Source organism: Oryctolagus cuniculus, chromosome Y (genome assembly GCF_051225735.1).
Source record: "Oryctolagus cuniculus isolate XC-2025 breed Fujian yellow rabbit chromosome Y, ASM5122573v1, whole genome shotgun sequence".
In the NCBI taxonomy this organism is placed as follows: Eukaryota; Metazoa; Chordata; class Mammalia; order Lagomorpha; family Leporidae; genus Oryctolagus; species Oryctolagus cuniculus.
In genome coordinates, this window is record NC_142889.1 from 14,509,924 (window position 1) to 14,530,581 (window position 20,658).

General features: G+C 40.6%; 1 protein-coding gene across 1 annotated transcript in view; it reads left to right on the forward strand.

The window, feature by feature from the left end:
• Window positions 1-10,235: 10,235 nt before the first annotated feature.
• LOC149119264 (uncharacterized) overlaps window positions 10,236-20,658 on the forward strand; it is a 36,957-nt gene continuing 26,534 nt past the window's right edge. Inside the window, exon 1 of the mRNA XM_089325054.1 lies at window positions 10,236-10,280. Coding sequence (XP_089181180.1) covers window positions 10,260-10,280 — 21 coding nt within the window. The 5' untranslated portion in view covers window positions 10,236-10,259. The remainder of the gene's footprint in view (window positions 10,281-20,658) is intronic.

Consider the following 20,658-nt stretch of genomic DNA (forward strand, 5'->3'; position numbering starts at 1 on the left):
ATTCCTCCATTTTGTTGCAAATGACTGGATTTCGTTGTTTCTTACTGTGGTATAGTATTCTAAAGAATACATATCCCATAATTTCTTTATCCAGTCTACCATTGATGGGCGTTTAGGTTGGTTCCAGGTCTTAGCTATTGTGAATTGTGCTGCAATAAACATTAGGGTGCAGATCGCTTTTTTGTTTGTCAATTTAAACTCCTTTGGGTAAATTCCAAGGAGTGGGATGGCTGGGTCGAACGGTAGGGTTATCTTCAGGTTTCTGAGGAATCTCCAGACTGATTTCCATAGTGGCTTGACCAGTTTGCATTCCCACCAACAGTGGGTTAGTGTCCCTTTTTCCCCACATCTTCGCCAGCATCTGTTGTTGGTAGATTTCTGTATGTGAGCCATTCTAACCGGGGTGAGGTGAAACCTCATTGTTGTTTTGATTTGCATTTCCCTGATTGCTAGTGACCTTGAACATTTTTTCATGTGCCTGTTGGCCATTTGGATTTCCTCTTTTGAAAAATGTCTATTGAAGTCCTTGGCCCATCTCTTAAGTGGGTTGTTGGTTTTGTTTTTGTGGAGTTTCTTGATCTCTTTGTAGATTCTGGTTATTAACCCTTTATCTGTTGCATAGTTTGCAAATATTTTTTCCCATTCTGTCAGTTGTCTCTTCACTCTCCTGACTGTTTCTTTTGCAGTACAGAAACTTCTCAATTTGATGCAATCCCAATAGTTGATTTTGGCTTTGACTGTCTGTGCCTCCCGGGTCTTTTCCAGAAATTCTTTGCCTGTGCCAATATCTTGAAGGGTTTCTCCAATGTTCTCTAATAACTTAATGGTGTCAGGACGTAGATTTAGGTCTTTAATCCACGTTGAGTGGATTTTTGTGTAAGGTGTAAGGTAGGGGTCTTGCTTCATGCTTCTGCACGTGGAAATCCAGTTTGCCCAGCACCATTTATTGAATAGACTGTCCTTGCTCCAGGAATTAGTTTTAGATCCTTGATCAAATATAAGTTGGCTGTAGATGTTTGGGTTGATTTCTGGTGTTTCAATTCTGTTCCATTGGTCTATCCATCTGTTTCTGTACCAGTACCATGCTGTTTTGATTACAACTGCCCTGTAGTATGTCCTGAAGTCTGGTTTTGTGATGCCTCCGGCTTTGTTTTTGTTGTACAGGATTGCTTTAGCTATTCGAGGTCTCTTGTGCCTCCATATGAATTTCAGCATCATTTTTTCTAGATCTGCGAAGAATGTCTTTGGTATCTTGATTGGGATTGCATTGAATCTATAAATTGCTTTTGGGAGAATGGACATTTTGATGATGTTGATTCTTCCAATCCATGAGCATGGAAGATTTTTCCATTTCTTGGTATCCTCTTCTATTTCTTTCTTTAAGGTTTTATAATTTTCATCGTAGAGATCTTTAACGTCCTTGGTTAAGTTTATTCCAAGGTATTTGATTGTTTTTGTAGCTATTGTGAATGGGATTGATCTTAGCAGTTCTTTCTCAGTCATGGCATTGCTTGTGTATACAAAGGCTGTTGATTTTTGTTCATTGATTTTATATCCTGCCACTTTGCCAAACTCCTCTATGAGTTCCAATAGTCTCTTAGTAGAGTTCTTTGGATCCTCTAAGTACAGAATCATATCGTCTGCAAAGAGGGATAGTTTGACTTCTTCCTTCTTGATTTGTATTCCTTTGATTTCTTTTTCTTGTCTGATGGCTCTGGCTAAAACTTCCAGAACTATGTTAAATAGCAGTGGTGAGAGTGGGCATCCCTGCCTGGTGCCAGATTTCAGTGGAAATGCTTCCAACTTTTCCCCATTCAATAGGATGCTGGCTGTGGGTTTTTTATAAATTGCTTTGATTATATTGAGGAATGTTCCTTCTATACCCAATTTGCTTAGAGTTATCTTGACATTCTCATGCATTTATTCAGTTGCTTCAACTTCTTTTATTATCTCTATGAAGTAAATGTCAAAAAACTCATTTTAGATTTGCATTTTAAGATTAGTATTAAGATGTGTATTAGAGGCCATAAAAGGAAGTATGATGGCACATAAAAATCCCCATGAAAAACAGAAATGAGATACAAGTTTAAGGGAAATAATTTAATCTAGTATTTTGGAAATTTGCATCCCATAACAAAATGCCTCCATTCAAATCTCGTCTCGGATACCAATGTCAGATTCCTGACCATGTGCACCCTTGGAAGCAACAGGTGATGATTCAAGTTCTTTTTTAGCCTGGCTTAATCCAGCTGTTGTGGTGTTTGGGAAGTGAACAAGCAACTGGGATATTTGTCCCTCTTTCTCTTTTAAAAATATTGTATATATATGTATATATATATAATTTTATGTCATAAATAGTCCTTTCTCAATACGCACTTCATGGACTTTTTGAAGAATATTCATATTGATTTCAAAATTATGTTACACCACAATAAAATGTTCTTTTTGTTATTTAAAAGGCAGAGAGGTACAGATGTAGGACCAGGTAGAAATCTCCCACTCACTAGCTCAATGTGTAAATAACCAAAAATAACCAGGATTGGGCCAAACCAAAGAAGGAGCCTAAAATTCCACCCAGGTCTTCTATAGGGGTAGTAGGAGCTCAAACAATTCATCAACTGTGGCCTTTTAGAGTGCATTACCAAGGATTGGATCAGAAGCAGAATAGCTGAATATGATCTGGCATTCTGATAAGGGTTGCAGGCATCCCACATGATGGCTTAACCTGCTGTGTTCTAACATCTGCCCTTTTCTTTCAAGAATTTGGACATTTTGTCAAAATATATATAATATTTCACATCATTGGATCAAATATGAAAGTGCTTTACTGTATATTTTCATGAAGACTCTTTTTTTTTTTTTGGCAGGCAGAGTGGACAGTGAGAGAGAAAGACAGAGAGAAAGGTCTTCCTTTGCCATTGGTTCACCCTCCAATGGCCACCATGGCTGGTGCACTGCGGCCTGCGCACTGTGCTGATCTGAAGGCAGGAGCCAGGTGCTTCTCCTGGTCTCCCATGCAGATGCAGGGCCCAAGGACTTGGGCCATCCTCCACTGCACTCCTGGGCCACAGCAGAGAACTGGCCTGGAAGAGGGGCAACTGGGACAGAATCTGGTGCCCTGACCGGGACTAGAATCCAGTGTGCTGGCACCGCTAGGTGGAGGATTTGCCTATTGAGCTGTGGCGCCGGCCATGAAGACTCCTAAATCAAATGTTAAACCTCAATATTACACTCAAACACATACACATTGTCAAAATTCACATATACAGTGTTCTGCTAACAGCTCGTCTTCTAAACACACACCACTGCTTCCTCAGATCCAACAATAAACAACTCTATCCCAATAATCCTTCTACATTTCAATGCCCAGCACACATGTATGACAGTTTTGCAAAATTGTGCCACACAGTAATGAGGTTTATGTTTCCTTATTTCAGACCATGCTTTCCTCATAGTCATGTCATTTGTGTACAATATTAGGTTTTGTTTTTTAAAATCTGAAGAGACTGAATATGCATTTACACTGAAATTTTGAGTGACTTTAACATGTTCATTTCCATATCCATGAACCAAAGCAATCACTATATTTTTTAAGATTTATTTGTTTATTTGAAAGTCAGAGTTACACAGAGAGAGGAGAGGCAGGGAGAGAAAGACAGAGAGGTCTCCCATCCGATGGTTTACTCCCCAATTGGCCACAAAGACTGGAGCTGTGCCTATCTGAAGCCAGGAGCCAGGAGTTTCTTTCAGGTCTCCCACATAGGTGCAGGAGCTGAAAGACTTGGACCATTTCTTACTACTTTCCCAGGCCATAGTAGAGAGCTGGATTGGAAGTGGAGCAGCTGGGTCTCGAACCGGCGCCCATGTGGGATGCCAGCACTTCAGGCCAGGACATTTTTCTGCTGTGCCACAGTGACGGCCTCCCAAAGCAATTACTCTTGACAAGTTTACATGAAGCACATAGTTATTTCAAACCTGATGTAATCTTTATTCTACTTCAGAGCAGTTCAGGAGTGACTAAGGATGAGGTGAATGTTTCAAGCCAGGTAACTGTAGGCAACACATGGCAGGCAAGAAAGGCATATTATTATACTCTCTATTAGCTCTAAGGCACAGTGCAGGACAATAAGAGGATTTATTTAATTGGTAGCCATGGGCTCTCACTCTATGTCCTTTCACTAAATCATTTTAATTTAAATAATAATATCATTTTAGATACTCAAGCAGAAATAGAGTCCATAATCCAAATCATGATGAGAACTGATGGAGGAAATTAAGCAAGATGTTCACACACAAAGTAAACTACTATTATAAATACCAGGAAGGAAAACTTAGAGTGTAAAAGAAAAATAATAGCATTAACAATAACAAAAATGAGAAAAAGGGGACATGTCATCTCTATCTATAGAAAGAGAAAGAGAAAGAAAACAAGGATGACAATGAAGTAAAGAATAAGAAGTGAACTATAAATTCAGGGCCATGTATGCAACTATGTGTGGCAAAATTATGAAAACCTATAAAAGAAAATAAAGAAAATCTAAATAAATGGAATAGATGCTTTCTTAATGACTGACAGACAGAATATTATGAAGATATTCCTTCTTCCCATTTGGACCAACAGATTCAGTACAATCTAATAAAAATCATAGCAGGCTATTCTGGAGAAAATGACAAACATTTGTCCAAACTTCAGAAGTCTAGACAATACTGAGAAGTGTAGAGAAACCTTGAGGAATCTACATTTCTTCATTTCATGGCTTTTTGTGAGCCTACATGATACTAGACAAAGATTAGACATATGGATAAGTGGAAAGGCATAAATACTTATGTTTAACTGATCTTAGCCAAAGGAACAGAGTCAGTTCCTAGAGAATATTAGAATATGTAGTCTTTCCAATAAATGGAGATGGTGCAAATGGGTGACCATGTGAATAAAAAAAAGATGAATGCTTTGTGCATAACATATAAACTCATTCAGCACAATGTAGAGACTCCCATGTAGAGTGGAAAAAATGCTAAATCCAGTAGAAAACACATGAGAAAATTTCTGTTATGTAACGCATTGAATGTATTATCCATAAAAATGTCATGTGATGTCTGTTAAATTAAAAATGCCCTCTCAAAAATACCATTGAAAAAATGGAAGCTAGATCTCACACTAGGACATATTTCAAAATACTTGCTTACAGGAATTGAATGCAAAGTTTATTAAGGGCTTGTAAAACTCAGCAATAAGGCAATAAATTCTCCAATTTAAAACACCAAATTAATAAAGAATAATCTTCATATTGAATACACACAGATGCAAAATAGGCACACAGAATATACTGAACATTAGAAAATATGGGATAAAAGACTGAATTGTGAATTAAAATGCAAATTAAAAAGCAATTAGACAAATACATTAAAATGGTTATAAAGAGCAAAAAATGTGGTAGTGTCAAAATTTGTGAATATGGAATATTAAAAAAATTCATTCATTATCAGTCAGAACACATAATGGCAATTTACAAGACATCTGATATTGTAAAACATCCAACAGTATCACCTTGCAACACAGCAAAGATGTCCTTCTGGGTTTGGCTTTGTGGTGCGGTGGGTTAAGCCACCACAAGTGATGCCACCATCCAATATGGGCTGAGCCTTTTGTTGTGGCTACTCCACTTTTGATCTAGCTCCCTGCTAATTGCCTGGGGAAAGCAATGGAAAATGACCCAAGTACTTGGGCTCCTGTTACTCATATGGGAAACCCAGAAGAAGCTTCTGGCTCCTGGCTTCAGCCTGGCCTAAACCTATCAGTTGCAGTCATTTGGTGAGTGAACCAGTGATGGGAGATCTCTTTCACTGTAATTCTCCTTTCAAATAAATAAATCTTTAAAAGAATGTTGTCCCTGGGGCCAGCACTGTTGCACAGCAGGTTAATTCATTGCATACAGCACTGGCATCTCATATAGGTGCTGGTTAGGAGTCCTGGAAGTTCCATTTCCAATCCACCTCTTTGCTAATGTGCCTGAGAAAACAGCAGAGGATGTTACACATTCTTGGGCCCCTGCATCCATGTGGGAGACCTGGGAGAACCTCCTGGCTCCTGGCTTTGGCCTGTCCAAGTCCCAGCCATTTGGAGAGTGAACCAGCAGAGGGAAGATCTCTCTCTCTCTTTCCTTATATGTAACTCTGTCTTTAAAATACATAAATAAAATCTTTAAAAAAAGATGTCCCTATAAAGTTCCTCAGTTGGTGTGAAAACATACCCACGTACAATTGAGCAAAAAAATGCATGCAACAATTTTATTTATAATAGCTCTCACTCATATGAAATCATGATGTACTTCAGTAAATGAACAGATGACCAAACTGTCAAAGAAAGTGGGAGCACTTGATGTACAACAGTGGATAAGGACACAGAAGGCCCTTGTGGTGTTGTCTGAGATACATAAGAAAAGGCATGGATTGGTGTCAACAAGATAGTAAGAGCATTTTCTGAAATACTTAAAGGCAAAATTTATGAAAAAAAGTCCAGTTTCATACCCAGACTTACAGAGCATTCTAAATAATTGAGGAAGAAAAAGTTCTCAACTTCCCAGGTTTACCCACAGTGGCAAGAAGTAGGAACTAAGTTTGAAATTCTTTTCTGAATCCAACATTCCATAGATGATATGGTCATATCAACATGAAATAAAAAGGTAGAAATGGAAGGGGAGAGGGAGTGGGAAAGGGGAGGGTAGTGGGTGGGAGGGACGGTATATGGGGGAAGCCATTGTAATCCATAAATCGTACTTTGGAAATTTATATTCATTAAATAAAAGTTAAAAAAAATAAAATTAAATTAAGAGGTAAGAATAAGGCATGAAGTTTAGCAACATCACTAATGTAATTATTATATGAATGAGTTCATTAATTATAACAAATTGACTATACTAAAGAGGCTAAGAATAGGAAAAACAGCACAAGGGGTGTATGACCATGCTCTGTAACACCAGAAAATATTCATAAAATGCAAAAACAATCCTAAATAAAAAAAATAAATAAAAAGGTAGAATAAAATATCACTTTTTATAAAGGCAGATATACATATTTTGAGAAAAACATTTTATTTAACCAAATATGAAAACATAATAGATATGTAACAAGTAAAATATACCACAAAATGCAAAAGTAATTAGCATTCCAAAATAAATCATGTGGATGAAAAACACAAGAAAATAACATGATCATCTGGATTAAATGTTAAAATGTATTTAATAAAATTAAGCATCCAGCAAAAAAAAAAAAAACTGTTAGCAGAAGAGAAAAAAAGAACAATTCTTAGGGCCACCAACATGGCACAGCAGATTAAGCAGTTGTCTGCAGTGCTAGCATCCCATATGGATGCGGCTGCTTTGCTTCTGATCCAGCTCCCTGCTAATGCACCTGGGAAAGCAGCAGAGAATGACCAAAGTATTTGGGCTCCTGCACCCACTTGGGAGACCTAGAAGCTCTTGGCTACTGGCTTCAGCCTGTCCCAGTCCATGTTGCTACAGCCATTTGGGGCAGTGAACTAAAAGATGGAAAATCAATATTTCTCTCTTTCTGTACCTCTTTCAAATAAATAAATAAATAAATGTTAAAAAACAAAAGTAGCTATTCTCTTATTATGGTTAAAATGGTCTACAATAGATCTATAACAAACAGTATAATAAACACAGAACATTTAAAGATGCTTTCTTGGGATCCCACACACCTGGCAAGGCTGTGTCCTCTCACTATCTCTCCTTAATATTGTTTTGAAGTTGTAATAAATGAAACTAAACAAGAAACAGATAAGTGACCTTTTTTTGAGAGTTATTTTATTTGAAAGGCAGAGTTACAGAGAAGCAGAGGCAGAAAGGGAGACAGAGAGATCAATCTTATATCTGCTGACTCACTCCCCAAATAGCCACAATGGCTGGAGCTGTGCAGATCTGAAGCCAGGAACCAGGAGCTTCTTCCAGGTCTCCCACATGTTGCAGGGGCTCAGGACTTGGACCATCTTCTACTGCTTTCCTAGGTTATAGCAGAGAGCTATATTGGGAGTGGAGCAACTGGGACTCAAACTGGCACCCATAAGGGGTGCCAGCACTGCAGGTAGAGTCTTTACCCATTATGCCACAGCGCTGTCTCCCAAGCAACTAAATTTCTTTCTTTCTTTTTTTGACAGGCAGAGTGGACAGTGAGAGAGAGAGAGAAAGGTCTTCCTTTTACCGTTGGTTCACCCTCAATGGCCACTGTGGCCAGCACACTGTGTTGATCCAAAGCCAGGAGCCAGGTGCTTCTCCTGGTCTCCCATGCAAGTGCAAGGCCCAAGGATTCGGGCCACCCTCCACTGCCTTCCTGGGCCACAGCAGAGAGCTGGACTGGAAGAGGAGCAACTGGGACAGAACCCAGTGCCCCAACTGGGACTAGAACCCCAGATGCCGGCGCTGCAGGTGGAGGATTAACCTAGTGAGCCGTGGCACAACTAAATTTCTATACAAGAATGACACTATTGGGGCTGGTGCTGAGGCATAGCAGGTAAAGCCACTGCCTGCAGTGCAGACACCCCATATGGGCACTGGTTTGAGTCCTGGCTGCTCCACTTTCAATCCGGCTCTCTGCTATGGCCTGGGAAAGCAGCAGAAGATGGCCCAAGTCCGTGGGCCCCTGCACCCATGTGGGAGCCCTGGAAAAAGCTCCTGGATCCTGGATTTGGATCAGTGCAGCTCTGGCTGTTGCAGCCAATTGGGGAGTAAACCAGTGGATGGAATACCTCTCTCTCTCTTTCTCTCTCTCTCCCTCTCCTTCTCTCTCTGTGCAACTCAGCTTTTCAAATAAATAAATCTTTAAAATATGACACTATTATACATAGAGATAATCAGATACAATCAAATTAAAAACAAGCTGATAAGAGAATCAAGCATTGGGGCTGACACTGTGGTGTAATGGGTAAAGCCACCACCTGCAGTGCAGACATCCCATATGGGCACTGCTTCACTTCCAGTACAGCTCTCTGCCATGGCCTGGGAAAGCAGAAGATGGCTCCTGTGTGGGAGACCTGGAAGAAACTCTTGATTCCTGGCTTTTGATTGGTGCAACTCCAGCCATTGTGGCCATCTGGGGAGTGCAGCAGGGGATGGAAGACCCCTCTCTGTCTCAGCCTGTCCATAGCTCTATCTTTCAAATAATTAAATAAATAAAAGTTTTATTAAAAAAGAATTAAGCACTATTACTGGATACAACAGCAATACCTATCTTCAGGGGTGTTACTACACACCACCAAGAAACAAATAGAAAACAATTTTAAGGAACAAAATATAGAGTAGGAAATGAATGTAAGAGAAACGAGGCAAAGAATGATGAATCGAGTAGTCTTCAAGTTGGTATTAAAAAATCTTAAATAAACTCCCTGAAAAATATATATAAAAGAAAGACCCAGAATCCAGTAAATATTTGTCAAGTATAACTCACCTTAAGAAGTCACAAGAGCCTAGCAGGATCAGAGAAAACGGAGGAAGGAGTTATCTCAAGAGGGGAGCTCGTCAGGAGGTGACAGCGCCACCTACTGTTGGGAGTATCCATCCAAAGAATCCGAGTCAGCCGCAGCTGTGCGCTCAAGCCACAACCCTTAGTTTCCGAAGACACCACAATCCCCATAGAGCGCCCTCCTACCACAGGCGACACTGATTGGCTGCGTCTTCTCTTTCATCGCGCATGCTCACTGGCTGTGTGAATGATCCGTTCCTTCAGCCTCACCTGGAGAGCACCGCGCATGCGTCTTCCTTCTGAGAACCGCCATTCTCCGCTTCCCGGTGCTGTTTCTGGTGGTGGCTCCAGGCGGCTCCGCTTTGCCTCTCTGTGAGCTTCGATCGTTAGGGTCGTTACCGAGTTCTTTTTTTTTTTTTTTTTTTTTTTTTTTTTTTGACAGGCAGAGTGGACAGTGAGAGAGAGACAGAGAGAAAGGTCTTCCTTTGCCGCTGGTTCACCCTCCAATGGCCGCCGCTGCAGCCGGCGCACCGCGCTGATCCTGGCAGGAGCCAGGAGCCAGGTGCTTTTCCTGGTCTCCCATGGGGTGCAGGGCCCAAGCACCTGGGCCATCCTCCACTGCACTCCCTGGCCATAGCAGAGAGCTGGCCTGGAAGAGGGGCAACCGGGACAGAATCCGGCGCCCCAACCGGGACTAGAACCCGGTGTGCCGGCGCCGCAAGGTGGAGGATTAGCCTATTGAGCCACGGCGCCGGCTATTACCGAGTTCTTAGGACAACCAGATGCCTCACAGCTGGAAAATGGTGAGTGTGGGCCCAGTTCCCTCTGAGCTGGGCCAGCAGCTGGGCCCTGGGCATCTCCTCCCATCACTGCAGTCCGTGGCTTTGGCTCAGTTCTCAAGTCTTGCATCTTCCCCAAATGTGTGCGAAGGACAGGAGGGTCCTTAGACTCCAGACTTTCCATATGGTCTTTGTGTGTGGGGGGGGGGCTGTGATCTGGGGGTCCTCTGTGCTAGGAGGGTCCTTAGACTCCAGACTTTCCATCTAGCCTTTGTGTGTGTGTGTGGGGGGGGGGCTGTGACTTGGGGTCCTCTGTGCCACCTTTCTGCCCCAGGGTGACCTGATTCTTCTGAGTTGGAAACAGGGTTTCATGTTGGTAACCAGTCCGGTCAGTGCAGTTCTTCCTGGGAACCTGAGTCTCCTTTCTGTTGATAATAACCCAGTATCATAGACTGGGTAAGTTATTAGAAATAGTATTTGCCTTGTGGTTTTTCTCTGAAGTTCCAAGGCAGCCTCTGGTGATGGTCTTGTGGCAGAGGCCTGGGGTAGCACAGAGACCACATGGCCAAATAAAGGGAGAGCAGGGAGGCCAATACAAGGTATCTAACAGAACAGAGCCTCCGGGAGGTGACCCCATTACCCCATTCATCACGTGAATGGATTTGTCTTAGTCATCACCTATGAGGTCCCACCTCTTAATTTCTAAAATTTGGATTAAATTTTTCCATTAGATTGAGGGGGATAAACTGTGTTCATGGGAAGCATTAAGCCTGGCAAAAAAAAAAAAAAAAGTCTCTAAATATCTAGATCTTCCACGTTGCCAAATGCCAACTGTCCTCTGAAGTCCATGGTACTACCAAGTATTTAACCTATGTCACATTTCATTCAGCTTCAGGCAAAATATTATTATTAATATTTTTTCTACAAGAAAATTCTGTCACTCTTTAAAAGACTTATTTTATATCTGAGAACATATATATTATTTATGTTACATATGACAGGGAAACAAAGAATGCCTACCTGACACCACAGTGTAAAAAATAAAAAAAAAGCAGTGGTTAAGATGGGCCATCTTATACTGATTTCCCAGGCACATTAGCAGGGAGCTGGATCAGAAGTGTAACATCCAGGACTTGAACCAAAGGTTACAGGTGATGCTAGCAGTGCAAACAGCGCTTAGCCCTCTATGCCACAGCCCCTCCCCCCTCCTTTTTTTCTTTTGCCTCAGTTTCATCCACGCATACCACAGTCTGAGGGTGTGATTCTGCCAATTCATTTAGTGCTTTCACTACATGTGACTTGAATAATATGAAATTAATTTTTTTACATTGCTGACAATACTTTTTTTAAGATTTATTTATTTATTTGAAAGTTAGAGTTACAAAGAGGCAGAGAAAGAGAAAGAGGTCTTCCATCTGATGGTTACGCCCCAGATGGCTGCAACCCCTGGAGCTGTGCCAATCCGAAGCCAGGAGCTAGGACCTTCTTCCGAGTCTCCCACATGGGTACAGGGGTTCAAGTACTTGGGCCATCTTCTACTGCTTTCCCCAGCCATAGCAGAGAGCTGGACAGGAAGCATAGCAGCTGGGTCTTGAACTGACACCCATTAGGGATGCCAGCGCTTTAGGCCAGGCCATTAACCCACTGTACCACCCTGCCAGCCCCACCTTTCTTTTTCTTTTTTCAAGATTTACTTATTTGAAAGACAGAGTTATAGACAGAAAGGGAGAGACAAAGGGAGAGAAATAGATGTTCCATCCATCTGCTGATTGACTCCTCAAATGCCTGCAATGGCTGGGGTTGAGTCAGGTCAGAGGCAGGAGTCAGGAGCTTCTTCTCAGTATCCCATGTGAGTGCAGGGACACAGGCAGTGGGGCCATCTTCTGCTTCTTTCTCAGGCACATTAGCAGGGCGCTAATCAGAAGTGGAGCAGCCAGGTCTCGAACTGGTGCCCATATGGGATGCTAGTGCTGGTGTTGCAGACAAAATTTTTACCCGCTTTGCCACAATGCTGGCCCTGACAGTATCTCCTGGTTCATGTTTCTCAAGTGCTAGTTTATGGTAAATTATTTAAAATAATGGGAAAATATTGTTAAATTCTGATTCTGTAGGAAGTGCTGATACAGTAGATGGATTAACTGTCTAACTTTTCATGTGTTTACTTATTTGTGACTTGCCAACACTTGGGGTGACCTTATTTATTTTCTCCATCCACTGTTAATTGATATTTCTGTATGATTGCATATTGCTAACTGCTCAAAGCCACTGATTAAGCATGTATACTATTGTATTTATTTATACTGATCACCAGTGGTGGATGTATTTCTCCTTGGAGTTCTGTACATTTTTTCTTATGTAGTTTGATGCTCTATTTTTTCTTATGTAGTTTGATGTTAGGTACTTTGGTAGACTAATTGTAATATCTTCTTGGAGGACTGGCTGCTGCTTCACTTGTAATTTTTCTGATTTAAACACTAATTAGTCTGAAATGAATATTCAGTTTCCAGATATCATTGTAAAGGTGTTATAATAGACTGAATGTTTATGTTTAATCATCTATGCCTTCATGTTGACCTTTTAAATACATACTTACTCACTTTATGTTGACAGAATTGAACATACAGCACATAAAATGATGTTTAAAGATATTCATGCACTGGTAATGAATAAATCTAATCAATTGTCACATTCATTACATTACATACCTCTTTTTAATGATGAGGACACTTAAAATCTAATCTCTTTGTTATTTGCCATAGTACAGTATATTGTGATTAAATATTGCCACCATGTTGTACAACAGACTTCTTTATTTCTCCTATGCAAAAGAAATTTGTTGTTCTTTGACCAAAATGGCCTCAGATTTCCTCTGTATGTCTTTATATTTCAATGGTTTTCCAGGAGACAACAAAAAGCTGGATCTCAATTTTAATTTTCATGTGTCAGTCTCTACCTTTTAAATGATTTATTTAGACAATGGATATTTTAAATACTTTTGATATAGTATAATTAATATGTAATTGAATGATGGAGAGTCAGAGACAGAGGGAGAGAAAGGCTATCTCCTTGGTACATTCTCCAAATAGTCACCATGGCCAGGGCTGCTAAGAACTCCATCTATGTCTCCTATATAGGTGATGGGGGCCCAAGGACTTAGACCATGTTCCCAGGGAGCTGGATCAGAAGCTGAGCACCAGGGCTCAAACTGGTGTTCAGATATCAGATACTGGAATCAAAGTTAGTTATCCACAATTCCAGCCTTTTGTTTTTAAATTGTTTTATTCATTTATCTTATTTATAAAGCGCAGACACACAGTAAGCGAGAGACAGTGATCTACCCTCTTGTTTTACTCTTCAGATGCCTGCAAGATCTGGAGATGGCCCTGGCCAGAATGGAGGAACTTATATATTCCAGATCATGTTAGCAAAGACCTGAGTACTTGAGTATTCTGCTTTCTTCCAGTGTATGCAGTAGTGGAAACCTGGAATTTGGGGTAGAGCCAGGACTCAAGTACAAGCACACCAAGGTGAGAGGAGGGCATTCAAAATGACCTCCTTACCACTATGTGAAAGTGCACACCTCTCCTATTTTAATTGAGGATTCTGGAGGAGTCCATTTTCTGTCTTCAGTTAAGATACCAATGAGGGGCTGGTTCTGTGGTGTAGCAGGTAAAGCCCCTGCCTGCAGTGCTGGCATCTCATATGGGCATGGGTTTGAGTCCCTGCACCTCCACTCCCGATCCAGCTCTCTCCAGTGTTGACAAGTCACAAATAGAATCACTTACAGTGGCTTGGGAAAGCAGTAGAAGATGGCCCAAGTCATTAGGCCCCTTCACCCATATGGGAGACCCAGAAGAAGCTCCTGGTTCCTGGCTTTTGATGGTCCCAGGCTGTCTGGGGAGTGAACCAGTGGATAGAAGACTTCTCTTTCTCTCTCCCTGCCTCTACCTCTCTGTTACTGCCTTTCAAATAAATAAATTAAAAAAAAATAAAATAAAAAGGAGGAATCGAATCCCCAATTGGCTGCAACAGCCAGAGGTGTGCCAATCTGAAGCCAGGAGCCAGGAGTTTATTCCAGATCTCCCATGGGTACAGGGGCCTCAGGACTTGGGCCACCTTCTACTACTTTCCCAGGCCATAGCAGAGAGCTGGATTAGAAGTGGAGCATCTGGGACTTGAACTGGTGCCCATATGGGATGCTGGCACTGCCGGTGGAGGGTTTACTCACTACATCACAGTACTGAGCCAACATGTATTCCTTATATAATATTAGATTTGAACACATACACGCAACAGGATTTGAACAAACCAGAGAACTATCTTTTAAATACCTTTTTCTTTGTGTTTAGGTCTTACCAGCTGCTCTCTTCCAGTGCTTTTTTTCCCCTTTCTTCCAGCTCTTTTTACAGAACATCATATTGTGAACTACAGGCACCATACTGTGTTATGAAACTCTGGAACTTGTTACTTCTGTCTCACTTTGTTTGGTGATTGCTATTCAAACTCCTTCTTCCCAGAGCCCTCACTCTTCCCAGTCTCTAGTAATCATAATTCTGTTTTTTTATTTATTTGAAAGGCAGAATTGTAGAGAGAGAGAGAGAGATAAAGAGAGAGGGAAAGAGAGATCTTCCATCTGCTGGTTCACTCCCCAAAAGGCTATAAAGGCCAAGACTGGGCCATATTGAAGTCAGGAGCCAGGAGCTTCATCTGGTCTCCTACATAGGTGCAGGGTCCCAAATATGTTGGCCTTTTCCCACTACCTTCCCAAACCATTAGCAGGGAGCTGTATCAAAAGTGGAATAGCCAGAGGGCTGGTGCTGTGGCATACTGGGTAAAGCTTTTGCCTGCAGTGCCAGCATCCCATATGGGCAGCTGTTTGAGTCCTAGCTGCTTCTCTTCTGATCCAGCTCTCTGCTGATGGCCTGGGAAAGCAGTGGAAGATTGCCCAAGTCCTTGGGCCTCGGCATCCACAGGGGAGACCCAAAAGAAGATCCTAGCTTCAGATTGACCCAGCTCCTACCATTGTGGACATTCTGGAAGTAAACCAGTAGATGGAAGACACCTTTCTCTCTTTCTGTGTGTGTGTGTGTGTGTGTGTGTGTGTGTGTGTGTCTTCCTCTGCCTTTCAAGTAAATAAATAGATCTTTTTTAAAATAAAGTAAAGTGGAATATCCAGGATTTGAATTAGTGTCCATGTGGGATGCTGGTGCTACAGGAACAGCTTAACTCAAGGTGCATATAGTACCAACTACATTATCCTGTATTTTCATCCATTATTGTTTAATGTAGAGAACATTTTTTTTTCTGTATCTGGCTTATTTCCATTGACTTAATGATCTCCAGTTCCATTCATTTTGCAGTAAACAATATTTCATTCTTTTATGGCTGTATTATCTTAGCTGTTGTCAGCAGTGTTTAGTCAACATGGTAGTGTGGGTAGTTCTTTGCTATGCTGATTTCGTTTCCTTTTTACCCTGGAATAGAATAGTTATATGTTATAGTAGATTGATTTTTAGTTTTTTTCTTTTACGAAGGACCATACTGTTTTCCATAATTCCTGTACTAATTTCCATTCCCATTAACAATATATAATGACTTTTAAAAATCTGCATTATTACTAGGCCCCTCCCCCACCCTTTTTTTTTCTTTTTGGAGTAAGATGATATTCCTGTGTGTGTGTGTGTGTGTGTGTGTATGTTTTAAGATTTTATTTATTTATTTGAGAGATAGAGTTTTAGACAGAGAGAGGGAGAAACAGAGAGAAAGGTATTCTATCCACTGGTTCACTCCCCAAATGGCCACAATGGCTGAGGCTGGGCTGATCTGAGGCCAGGAGCCAGGAGTTTCTTCCAGCTCTCCCACATGGGTACAGGGGCCCAAGGACTTAGTCCATCTTCCACTGCTTTCCCAAGCCATAGTAGAGAGCTGGATTGAAAGAGCAGCAGCCGGGACTAGAACCCATGCCCATCTGAGATGCTGGCACTGCAGATGGAGGCTTGGCCCACTACACCATGGCATCAACCCTCCCCACTCAGTATATTTTGGTAGGCATTTCCTTTATGACAAGTGATATTGGCATCTCTCAACATACTTATTGACCATTTATTTGTATTTCTTCTGAGAAATATCTATTCAAGCTCTTTCCTAACTCTTAACTGTATTTGGATGTTCTTAACTCTCCATATATTTCTCCCAGCAGGTTGTGGTGCAGACTATCCTGAAGTATATACTCAGGCAAATAATTTCATTCTACATGTGTACTTTAAGCTACTCAAAGTAGTCCTAATTTGAATATTTTTTTAAAGATTTATTTGTTTATTTGGAAGGCAGAGTTACAGAGAGGCAGAGAGAGAGATATCTTCATCCTAGTCCCTTACCCAAATGGCTGCAATGGCCAGAGCTGAGCTGATCCAAATGCAGGAGCCAGGATCTTCCTCTGGGGCCCCCACATGGGTGTAGGGGCCCAAGGACTTTGACCACCCTCCTCTGCTTTCCCAGGCACATTATCAGTGAGCTTGATTGGAAATGGAGCATCGAGGACTTGAACTGGTGCCCATATGGGATGCCAGCACTACAGGCAGTTGCTTTAATCCCTGAGCCACAGAGCTGGCCCCTTAATTCAGTTATTAAATGTATTAATACTGAGGAAGGGGAGTGCATGTCACACAGACAACAGCGGGGAGAGTTGGGATGTCCAGGGCTCTGAATCCACACATCGGCGCTGGAAGGGGAGCTTGCTATTGGTGAGTACCCTAGGAGGCAGTGGTGATGAATCAAGTGTTTGGGTCCCTTACAAGGACATCAAAGACCTGAATGAGATTCTGGACTCCTACATTGGATCTGACTCACTGCTAGCTTGGATCTGTAAGCACCTGGTGAGTGAACAAGCAAATGGAAGATCTGTCTGCCTCTCTCTGCCTCTTTGAATTTCAAAAAAATAAATATTAGTTAATATCTAACAAAACACTTCTATATTATAATTTTACACTTTAAAAATAGTTGATAAATCTGTGGAATATTGCATTACATAGCACATATATTAACACAGGAAACTAAGTATATCTACCCAGTGCATTAAGTATAGATATCACACAAGTTTCTTAGCTTCACTTTCAGATTTTCCAAATGATAAAATTTATTATGAAAAATGCTATATTGTTCTGGAGCAATCTGTTCCTGAAACGTTTTTGAGAGAAATATTGAAGTTTGTTGTTGCTGTTGCTCTGTGGACATATGTCTTGATACTGATTTTTAATTTACTCCCAAGGGTGAGCCAAAGGTCTAGTTTTCTGAAGTATCATGAGTATATTCTTCCATCCATGAGGCACTTGTGCTTTTACAATTGCAACACACTTCCTTTTCACTGACTTTAGAGAGTGAATCCTCATATTGCCTTCCCTCAAACTCTAATTCTTTTGAGCACTGTATTCAACTTTAATTTACATTTTCCTGAACATTTTTGATTTTGCAAAGAACAAATACAGTCAGAAATGACTGGAATATATCTGTTAAAAATTATGTGCAGTTCTCTCTCCATTTGCAAAAAGAATTTAATTATGCTTTCATTTAACTTCTTCACATGCTTCTAGAAAGTCAATATTTCACTATACATACTGTAATAAGTTATTCAGTGAAAGATTGTTTAATTGAAATTAGAAGAATTATATGAAAGCTTCTCTGTATCTAGTTTGTTCCTTTGTTATCTGAAGCCCAAAGGTCAGGGGATTTTAATTAATTTTCCATCACTGTCATCAACTAAGAGCTATACAGTAAGAGGTAAGATTAGGTAAAGACCATTGGCTGACAAATCTATGGCTAATAAATTCCTTTTCCATGAAAGTCAAAACACTTTTTAAAAATTTTCTCTTAGAAAATAATTGAAAAATGAGCATCTCCTTCCCTTATTTTCTTTCTTTCCCTAGTTTCTCTTACAGTCACCATTGTTTTCATATTTAAGGTCACTTTTCTAATTTTATGACACCCTTCTTCAGTGCAACTCAGACATTATCCACAACCTATCTTCTAGCAATGAACAATTCTTTTATTTCTGTTCCTGGTTTTCAATGCTTGTTCTATACATAGAAATAGGAAATGCCCTGAATGTAATGTGTAACTTAAAGAACATGGAAAAAGACTGTGCTGAATACTTTTGGTTCTATGCCATTAGATAGATAGATTTCAAATTCATTCTGTATTAACTTTTCCTACTTCAAACTGGAAAAATTTTTATGAGAAATGTTTTTGATTTATCTGACTGCTGACATTAATGCAAATGGTCTAAAAACTTCCATACACATAGCTTAGATCATGTTATCACATTAGTGGGATCATCATTTGTTTTAACTTATAGCTGATTTTATATAGTCTTGAGAAATAAATTATTGTGCAAATAAAGAACCCATGAGAATTTGAAATGAGTAACAAGGAATAAAGATGTTTTACCCCCCAAAAAATGTATTAATACTGTCAAGTATTGTCTAAGCTGAAGACTATTCTCTAGACTTTGCCTTACTGAATCTTTGCCATATTTTGAACTGTGATATTTGAGAAGTAGAAAGATTCCAGCATTAGTAGAAACCTGTAATCAAGAGCTATACCTGGAAATCAAATCAAGGCACTCTGTAATATGATTAGGTTATCTTGACTGACATCATAAGCAAAAGGCTAAATTCCTGTTTCTAATTTAAACTGCTTTTCTCAACTGCTGTACATGATCTTCTACTGAAAATTGTTTTCTCTTTGTCATGATACCATTGATGGTTTTTTTTTTTTTTTTGCTTTGAATTCTTCTATTTCTCATCACTCATGCAAGTATCCCATGTGATCTCTCATTAATAAATTTCTGTAATTGTCCTTAATGAATCTGACCCTTTGTACTCTGAAAATCCTGTTTCCCTCCATCATGGGCCTCTTTCACAGCCTTCAGACTATAGTCTCTACTTCTTGTTGGACATTTCTTTGTAGCTTTGCAATTTGCAACTCAAGATCAACAAATCTAAAACTAAAACTACATCAGGCCAGTGCCATGGCTCACTAGCCCAATCCTTTGCCTGCAGTGCTGGTACTCTGGGTTCTAGTCCTGGTTGCTCCTCTTCCAGTCCAGCTCTCTGCTGTGGCCTGGGAGTACAGTGGATGATGGCCCAAGTGCTTGGGCCCTGCACCTGCATGGGAAACCAAGAGGAAGCACCTGGCTCCTGACTTTGGATCAGCACAGCACACCAGCTATAGTGGCCATTTGGGGAGTGAACCAACAGAAGGAAGACCTTTCTCTCTGTCTCTCTCTCACTGTCTAACTCTGCCTGTCAAAAACAAACACACAAAAACCCAAAAAACTATATCATTCATTTCTCCATTTACTTGTTTAAGGGGTTACTATGAGCAAGCCTTTGCCAAATCAGAAAATAGAATATTTTTCCTGGTCTCCTGCAACTTTCTCATGTTTAATTTCATCTGGTGTCAAATGTTGCTACTTTTATTTCTGTTTCTGTTTTTCAATCTTTATTTCAATGTTTGTATGCAGTGTGGAAAAGAAGAGGTGCTATTCACTGAATCTTTTTTTTTGACAGGCAGAGTTAGTGAGAGAGAGAGAGAGAGAGAGAGAGAGAGAGAAAGGTCTTCCTTTTCCATTGGTTCACCCCCCAAGTGGCCCCTAAGGCCAGTGCATTGTGGCCGGGTGTGGCCAGCGTGCTGTGTTGATCTGAAGCCAGGAGCTAGGTGCTTCCTCCTGGTCTCCCATGTGGGTGAAGGGCCCAAGACTTGGGCCATCTTCCACTGCCTTCCTGGGCCACAGCAGAGAGCTGGACTGGAAAAGGAGCAATGGGGACAGAACCGGTGCCCAAACTGGGACTAGAACCTGGGGTGGTGGCACCACAGGTGGAGGATTAGCCTAGTGAGCCACAGCTGCAGCCCCAGCCACCCAGTGTTTACTTGTAACAATTTAAATTCATAATCATAGCTTTATATCATGACATAAACTCTGAGGTGATTGTTATTTGAAGTTAAAAATCAAAATAAATTAAACTGTTCAGTTAGAGTACTATTCTTTACCCATAATAACTTTCTCATTGTTCCAAATAGACTAACTTCTGTTAGCTAAGCAAATTGCTAAGGCCGGCCCACATTGAATGTGCATTAGGTTCTACCTCAAAGATAGGAATAGGGAAGACATTTTGGACACTACAAATGTACAACTAATGTCATTGCTTGGTTCAATATGCTAAATGTATTTTCTAATTTCCTTTGTGATTTCTCCTTTCATTCATAGATTATTTAGAAGTCTGTTATTTCTTTTTTTCAAATTTATTTAATAAAATTTTTTCAAATTTATTTAATAAATGTAAATTTCCAAAGTACAACTTTTGGATGCAACAGCATCTCATATGGGCACCATCCATGTTTTGGC